Raw genomic sequence first — 9,090 nt, 5'->3', positions numbered from 1 at the left:
GCTCATTAAGGACCCTAAAATTGTAATTTTCTACAAAATCCTAAATAAAATATTCAAGATAATTAAAATTTAGGATTAAAATATTTAGGATCTAAAAATTGCAGCTTTTACTTTCCTGCATATTTTAATAGGGCCTCCACAATACTTAGGATCATTCTAGATAACTGCATTCATCTTTGCATGTCCCGAGGAGAAGTCCACGTACTTTTCCAACCTGACTGGCCCAGCATACCTTCATATAGGTGGTTGTCTAGTGCGCCTACGGTGTTAGAAGGCTCCCCGACCCATACGGGGTGTAAGTCATTTTGTTTGGAGTGTTTCCAGCTTTGTAGCTGAACCTCCACTTTCTCTTCTTTCCTGAGGCGTATTTGTTACTTCGGCAGGTATAAGTCCCACCTCTTGGAGCTCCAGCTTGTAGTCATAGGATAGAGTTTTTTTCCTCTGACCTTAGGGCTACCGAAGTTCCCGTAGATTATGCAATTTACGGATTGCTGACCGAGGATTTCAGGACGTGTTGGGTCGACTACCTTCACGACCAGGTAGACTTAGGGTCCTAGTAGCTGTGTATGACGGTCTGTGGTACCCCGACCCAGTTACCTCTACCTTTTAGGATCACTCTACATTCCTTTTTATTGAGCCCCTTTGAGCCCTATCGCTCATTGACCTCGTTGATATCACCTTGACGGCCCGATGTCGATGAGCTGCCGCCTATTTGGGATACGACGATTTGTCCTCTGTCCTTTGGTTTGGATGTGTTTTGACGTATTGGGAGATCCCCGTTAAGATGATTTAGGTTATTTTGTGGGCCCCATGTGCTGATTAGCCACTACCCATTTGGGATGTGAGAGACTCACTCTCTGTCTGATGGCTTAGTGTGAGCTTTGAAGTATTGGGACTGTTCCCACACGGAATAACCTTCCTTCGATTGCCTATACCCCAGGTTTATGATAATATGAAGCGAAACTCCTTTTATTGAGAGTATTCTTGAGTATCCCCCAAGATGTAATTAACCAGTAGGAACACGTTCCTCTGGGAGTGCTCTTGACCCCAGAACAGGTACATACACCTGACTCTCTGGTTATGGGTAGTCTATATAGATACTTCTTTCGCGGATATTCGTTTAAGTTGCCTCCGCCCGATCTTGTTTGGGCGGACATTCTTAACCTATCCTTGTGAGGTTTATCGCACGTAGACTCTCCACGTTTTATTTTTTCTCTTGTTTGTCATTTTGTCGTATGTCCCTTCTTATTTGATTCCTCTCCTCTTTGAATCATTTATATGGTTCGGGAGGGAGATTTATTCAAATAGGGGAAGTATACGACGATCGACAAGCTGGCGACTCCTTTTTAAAATAAAAAAAGAGAAAAATGAACGGAAACAGGGGCCGTCATGGGAAACAATGGAGTGAATTAAATAGTTGTATCCAGGTTGTGAATGAAGAACATTATTCACCATCCTGATAAAAGTATTGGAAATCATAGATTCATGCCAGTGAAGGAAGTCACGATCCCACAAATCTCTGCCAGAAAAATCAGGATCCCAGTAACTCATATCAAGGAAATTAGGATTAAAGAAACCAAGATTGGTTGTTAGAGTCATTGGAATTAAATTAAGGTTGTATATATTCAAAGAGTGAAGATCATCGTCTATATCTATACGGCTATAGGTATCATTCGAGTTTTATGTAGACTAATTTTATTATTTTCTTCTTAAATCAATATAAATTATTGTATCAAACACTGAAGGAATAAGAGCATTTTCTATATTCTCCACAGTGTCCATTCAAAATAATTTGTTTTCTTATCACTCCCCATTTCTAATCCTTTCCAACTCAATTTTCAAATTTACAAGAAATAGCGTGATACAGAGCATCATGCTAGATGTTCACATCGATCAAAAGACATCATATATTCGTGCCTAAGATCATCCTTTTCTTTTTCATACCATCAAATTGCGATTTCAAAAGAAGTAAACAAACATATTATTGTCAATGCAGTTGCTTTTGTGATGGAGTTTAAATTTCAGAATCACTTCAACACAGAATTAATGATAAGCATGGCATTCATTTTTTATAATAGACAAATTTAAAATATTCAATACAGAAACAAGGCCCCTATGGTTTGATGAGACAAAAAAGAAATGAAAAAATCAACAATTTAATTTTCGAAAATTTATTTTAAATGGTTAAGCTAAATTGCATTTAGCATTAGAAAATTATCGGTCTCGAAGAATTGCACGGTTGATAAAGCAAGAAAAAAAAATCTCCTACACAAGCTGTATAAATAGAAGCAGACAAGTTGCAGTAATATTTCTCACAGAATAAAAGAAGTATGAAACAATAAAACATACCTGGAGAGTAATAATCCATTAAAATTTTCTGGTTTATTAGACAAATATTTTATGCACCATCGTCCATCAACATTGCAAACTTCCTAAGGAGCGACGAGCAGCAAAATTTATTCAGCAATGCAAAAATGAAGAAGAAAGCAACCTCAAATGAAAAAAATAGCATACCAAAGATGAAGATTCACTTTTATTGTTTCTTGAAAACTTGTCCATCAGTTGATATAACTAAAAATCCCATAGATAAAATGGACCAATGAATAATTAGGTAAAAAAACAGAATAAAAACGTTCAACCAATATAAATATAAATTGCAAAGTCAAAAATGTACACAAGCATTGCAATCTTATGTCAGAAAAAGGAACTCCGAAATCCCAGAGTTCAGTCTTTGATAAGTGCTTTGCAATGTTCAAATTGAAGATTTCTTTGTTCAATAATGCTAAGGCAGTTAATATGTTAGAATATACAAAATGTTGCTTTCTTGAAATATTGCATATTGTTGATCCCATTAGGACATATGATCCCGTGTAATTCATGAATCCATACAATTCAGAAGAGAACCTTGTGAAAGAGGTCGAAGGGAACTGAAGATTTTATAGAGCCTTTCTTCCTCAATTCTGGCCAGAAAAAAAAAGAGGAAGATCCTGCCTCTCCCATTTTATCTCCTATTTATACATTATAGAGCGTGTATGCCCAAGAAGGACTCTACAAAATAAGTAAAAGACTCTATTAATGGTTGCACGGTACAAGACCAGCAGATACTTGTCATTGATAATATCCTCGGCTCAATAAATAGATATGCATGATGATGGAACGAAGTGCTCTCGCTTCTGTCTTGAAGAACTGCTCATTGAGCTCGGTGATGCATCTAAGTAGTATCAATCAGCTCGATAGAAGGGCATTACTAGTATGGGTGAGCTCACTAAAAGAACTTGAGAAGTATAAGCGAGCTCGGCTAGAGGAGCTCACTTGAAGGACGAGGATTGGCGGGCCGAGTAGGAGGAACTCACGTGAATGCTAACGAACTTCAGAAGTACTCACTATGTTCTTTGAGCAAGAAAAAATTTTGTAACCTGTCATCTCCAAAAATTGGGCTAATGAGTACGATTTGTTTTGTCAGAGTCAGGACATCAAATGCACGATTAATGGGCCCGATTCATTAGGCCCATCAAGCCCATTGATTACTTTGGCTATCATGTTGCTAAGAAAATTCATTTTTGGATGTGTACATACATTGCATTAATAAAAGAAAAGTAAAAAAATGTGCCAAAGACCCCTAGCCATGTACAAAATATGATCCGTCATCTACAAATTTAGACAAAAGAACATTACTGTCATTTACATGTTTCAAAATAGCACTATCCTCCAAGGCCAGCTTGGCAAAACCAAATGTTGCTTTCAAGGTCAAATTTAGAACGGTATTTTAGGAGCAGTATACGAATCATTTAGACTAAGTAAATGAGTTATACATTTCCAAATTAATACTTCACAATACAAAATTTCAATCAGACAGAGAAATAAAAACATTACTAAAAGTACTCTTTAATGCAATAATAAATCCTGGAAACACTAGACATTCAGTTTAGAAACAATATGACACAGAAGATACCTTCCTTTCAAGCATAAAAACTTGATCCCGGTACCTCTTCAGCTCAGAACTCTGAAATGAAGATAAGAAGTGTTCAAGAAAATAAAAAGGGCAATGGATAAAAACATTCAGGATGCTGAGCTAAATGTATAATTCAACAATGCAATAGAGGGTGCTAAGAAGCAATTCGCTATATAGATAGAAAATAAGGCGCTAATGAATTCAAGCATTTATTATTAATGATATGGGAGATTTGAATGAAATTTTTTTGAAGGCTAAAGCATCTAAATTTCAGTGTTTATCAGAAAAAAATCATTATGGTGCATACAACAGATAAGAGCAGACAAAGTTTTCTTGAACTTACTGCAGTATCCTTGATATAACCATCTTCATCAATAATTTCCTTCACCGAAACAGCCAATGAACGACAAATTGAAGCATTCACTATCTATAGATTTTTTAGACGAAACTTATTTAGTAAAAACAAATAAAATGGAAGGGAAGTTTACATACATATCAAACAATTTTTATATATTTACATATCTCAAACCTAAACTTTCATATTTACATGCATGGCACTTTGGTGCTTTAAACCAGTGCATGAAAAAGGTGTATTTCACTTTTAAAAATTGATAATGGTGCTATTTTTATGTGATATTAAATATTTGAGTGCTATGTATGTAAATGCCCCAAAATGGAAAGAATTACTCAGTGTCTTGTGCAATGAGAATTCACCACTGCTGCAAGAGGCAAAAAGTGATTATACGAATCTGCATTCTCCTTCACTGCACCTTTGATTGTAGCTTGCAGGTTTAGTGCAAACTCAATAAGGCGTGCAACAGCTATCGCTTCTAATCCAGTAACAGGGAAACCTTTGAAGGCCTGACCAATAGCTGATTTAACCTATGATAAAAGCCATTCAATCAGTAATAAAAACACAACGAGAATAAAATATCCACTTATAGTAATTTTTTGTACAGACCCATCAAATAATATCAAATAGTTGCAACCATCAGTTACTTTAAGGCCTCTTTGCTTTGAAGAATTGAATGAGAGAAAATGAAAAAGAAAATGGAAATTAAAACAGTAAAGGAATTGAACTGAAATCAGTTATCAACTACTTGTTTTGGTTGAGGAGAGATTGAGTGAAAAAAATTAAACACTTTGTTAGGTTTGTGTGAATATCCAATAAACTGAAAAATGTACCCAATATAATGCTATGTACACTTCAGTTATTCCTCCTTTCATTGAGTTAAGCAGGAAATCATAGCGAGAAATATGCATTGGATCAATTGCCTTTATAAAATCAATCAAATGAATTACCTGCAGATAAAAAAGTTAGGATGTAATTGTGAGGCATAGAATATTTTCTTTCCACTTAATTTATCCAAACACAGCACAGCCAAGAAAACTTCTTCAAGGTTTTGGCAAAATGCGTTTTGTTCATTCATTTCATCTAGTTCCCAGGTTGATTTTTCTTGATTTTTTTTTCTTATTTGCAAGTAGACCCCTTAGTACGGAAAAAAATGTGTGCCTATAACGTTTTTTATGAGATAACCCTTAAGTGAAATTGACCTTCTAAACAATGAGACACCTCATGTTGTGATGATTTGGGTTTTATCAAAAACCCCTAAGTTATGTGTGACCACAATGACAATCTATTTACAGCAGAATATTCAGTGACATTTTAGTGGTTAAGAAAATCCTTTGTCTTATTTCAAAGTAGTATTAAATAATTTTATAGAATGATCAAAATGTTATTTCATTCGACCTAGATAGAATTAAACAAAAGGAAAATAATAGAACAATAGATCATTAATGCCCAAAAAAAAAAGAAACCAAAATGAAATTTTTGACAAAAGTTAATCCCACCTTTGCATGGTAGAGCTACCTAAGATCAACAAATAGAAACAGGTCGAAATTGACTAATCCTAAGTGCATCACACGAGATGAAAGCGCATAACCATGATAATGAATGCTATCTGTATATTGAAATCAGACGTTAAGCCTGACAATTTGAAAATGACTAACAACGAAGCACAGAAAAAATCGTCCTCTGGAAGTATCCAAAAGGCAACAAGCAAGGAAACAACATTATTTTGTTCAGCGATAAGTTAGAATCAGGTGAACGAGACTGAAAACGAAGCACGAAATTGGGCAGAGGAATTACAATTACTATCAAAGAAATGTTTATTAAATTGAATACGCATTCAGCCTCTCAGCGACCAAAATAAATAAGCATATAATCAGAAACAGAGACAATGTCGATATGACATTAGGGATTCAAATTAGACCAACGTAACTATAATGAAAAAAAAAAAAAAAATTTGACCGGGCTTGCAAACCCTCACCAATACAAGGTCAATACCAGCAAAATCCATCCCTCCAGGAGCATATTTAATCAATTCGATTGCTGCTGCAGTCTCTGCCAAGCGCACCTTAGTCTCCTGGTAGCTCAGCTCCGTCGCGGACCAAAGCTGCGCCTGAAGTGCAGCGGCAACAAAAATTCAAGAAACCAAGAGTCGCGAGAAAAGGAATGAAGCATAGAAGCATACGGAGGGACCTTTACGGTTTCCCTGCCGAACTGTGTGCCTGCGAAGGAAGAGACCAAATCGCACACTGCATCCCATTCGAGCACCCTTAGGCTGTCAGCGATGGCCGCAGATTTCGAGTTGCAGAAGACGCCGGAGCCAGGCTTGAGCTGCTGGAGGGCGGCGCGGCGTTTGGAAGCGGAGAAGTATGGTCTCCTAAAGGTAGTGGCGAGAGAGTTTAACGAGGGAGTGGAAACAATAGCAGAATGAAGCACGGCCATGGCGCTTCGGGTTCTTCATTTTAAAACTTCTAAGATAAAAAGGTCCCGTTTTGGAAATTTGCAAAGCTGAAACCCTATTGACAATTGATAAATTGCATATATATCCTAAAGCTTTTTAGAAAATCACATGTACTCTTAGAAGTTAGAACTTGTTAAAGGGCCTTATGTGTTAAGTACATTTAATTTTTGGTTATGTATCATATTATTTTTTATTTATGTTAGTGAATCATAAGTTATATTATTACTTTCTAAACTATTTAATTTATTTTATTTTTTATATATTTTAACATGAAATAAAGATGATTATAATTTTTTTCTTTTATTTTACTTTCTAATTTTACATATATAACTTTCTTATTTTATTCAATTAAGAGGTGGGAGGTAACCACTATGATGGCCAAAGTACTTGTTTTTAATAACATTTAAAATATATATTATTTAGTATTTTAAAGAATAACTTCATTTATTTAAAAAAAAAGACAAAAGACAATGAACAAATACTTCCAATAAATATATATTTTTAAAAGAAAACTTAAGAAATAATAATAATAAACAATCCCATAATATTCATACAAAAACACAAGTTCAATTGATGCACATGACAGGATATTGGTGTGCATCAAATGTTATAATTCCCGTTTTAAAAGGGTGATATCATAATCAATAGCTCTGAAGATACATATATTACTATGAAAATAATGTGAATCTCAAAATAACTATGCCTCAAGGAATCCATTATGGGGATGAATGAAAATTTGTTATTCTATGATTAAATTAATCAAGCCACATGGACGAATCACGAAAGGTCCGGCATAATACATTTGAATTGCAATTAGTCACAACATGTAATTTAGATTATCGTCAATAATGTTTGGATGGGTGAATTAGCAACATATAAACTGATAAAATGTTAGTTTGATGTTTTGTTCTTTTACTATTAAGGTCAGCAAAAAAAAAAAATCATTTTTGAGACGAGTTGATCCACTATGGGCTCAAAATTTTGGTAAAATTTAAATCACTTTTTACTAAGTCAATGTTAATTTAACATGAACAATAAACCAATTGGATACGCAACAATCATATATACATAAACTTTAGAAAGTATAGCATATTTCGAGTAGTTTATGAAGCTATGATTATTCATCCTAATTTGAATTATGTATGTTATTTTAGGGCAGGTAAAGTTCAAATTGAGTAGAGATTATTAGGTAATGTTGAAATGTTATTTATATTTGTTATATACTATAACAGATTTGGAGCAATCTATCAACCTGTAATTCTTCATTCTAATTTTTAGTATGCTATATCAGTGTGGGGAAAGTTTAGATAGAGTAGATCATATTGTTGGTTACTATAGAGATTCTAATCTTATGTATGTTTGTTCTTATAATTTAATCTTTTGACAAATTTGATGATTTTTTTTATTTTGTTGAGAGATATTGCAAAATGATTATTATCATTATATATCAATTTATTTGTGAATATTGAAGAGAAAAAACACTTAAATAAACCTTAAATTAATCAACTTTTATGCGTGTGACATGGTACATCTTGCTTCAGTGTAGCAATTTGTATTGAGTGAGTTATGATACAAGATGCTAATGACATTCTCATGCACAAGCACAACCAAATAAAACAAATTTGCTACGAAATTATCTATAAATTATATACCTTGATTTTGCTTGCATTTATTATTTTTAAATTCAAACACAATATTCACCTTTAATTTGTAATATTCCATATATTGATTATATTATCAGCTTTATTTCTTTTTCCTACTTATAATATTTCTAATTAATAAGACTTAGTTGTTCTTTAGTAATTACTTCACAGCATAACCCATATATTTATAATAAAACATGCAAGCTCTTAGCTTATTTAAACATATTTGAGAAATTCATTTATTCTTTACAATAATTTCTCCCAAATTCTATATATTTACAGAAAAACACGTATAAACCATCACACTTAATTTTAAAAAACTATATTACATGAGAACAATCATTCATCCGAACAACCAATCATGACAGTACATTATCATGCACTTGAACTTTCATTTACGTGGTCACTCGTAAATGAATATTCATATGGTGTTAATATAATACTTTTTTTCTTTTTTAAACATACACTTACATTTATAACAAACCCTACATACAAACTAAAACCATTAAACATTTTACACAACTTCATACCATACGACTCGAAACATAACTTTAAACCTTAATTATCAAAGAAATTATTACAAGCAAACACCATAGATATAAATTTAATGATATTATAATAATATTTATCTTAATATCATCATAATTTCATCATAATATTTCAAATCTGCACGAATATAATCTCA

At 33.5% G+C, this 9,090-nt stretch overlaps 1 protein-coding gene across 3 annotated transcripts in view; it reads right to left on the bottom strand.

Moving 5' to 3' along the window:
* Positions 1–6,790, bottom strand: part of LOC110025737 (endonuclease MutS2) — a 94,639-nt gene extending 87,849 nt beyond the window's left edge. For all 3 annotated transcript variants that reach the window (XM_020726372.1, XM_020726379.1, XM_020726387.1), the window contains exons 1-7: positions 6,495–6,790; positions 6,283–6,414; positions 4,667–4,834; positions 4,296–4,379; positions 3,953–4,003; positions 2,515–2,571; positions 2,350–2,432 (exon numbers count right to left, since the gene is read on the bottom strand). In XM_020726372.1, the coding sequence (XP_020582031.1) occupies positions 2,350–2,432; positions 2,515–2,571; positions 3,953–4,003; positions 4,296–4,379; positions 4,667–4,834; positions 6,283–6,414; positions 6,495–6,743 (824 nt within the window). In that variant the 5' untranslated portion in view covers positions 6,744–6,790. The remainder of the gene's footprint in view (positions 1–2,349; positions 2,433–2,514; positions 2,572–3,952; positions 4,004–4,295; positions 4,380–4,666; positions 4,835–6,282; positions 6,415–6,494) is intronic.
* Between the last annotated feature and the right edge of the window lie 2,300 nt (positions 6,791–9,090).

Source organism: Phalaenopsis equestris, unplaced genomic scaffold (genome assembly GCF_001263595.1).
Source record: "Phalaenopsis equestris unplaced genomic scaffold, ASM126359v1 Scaffold000002, whole genome shotgun sequence".
Lineage (NCBI taxonomy): Eukaryota > Viridiplantae > Streptophyta > Magnoliopsida > Asparagales > Orchidaceae > Phalaenopsis > Phalaenopsis equestris.
Note: the sequence above shows the minus strand (reverse complement) of the source record. Positions and strands in the feature narration are given on the sequence as shown.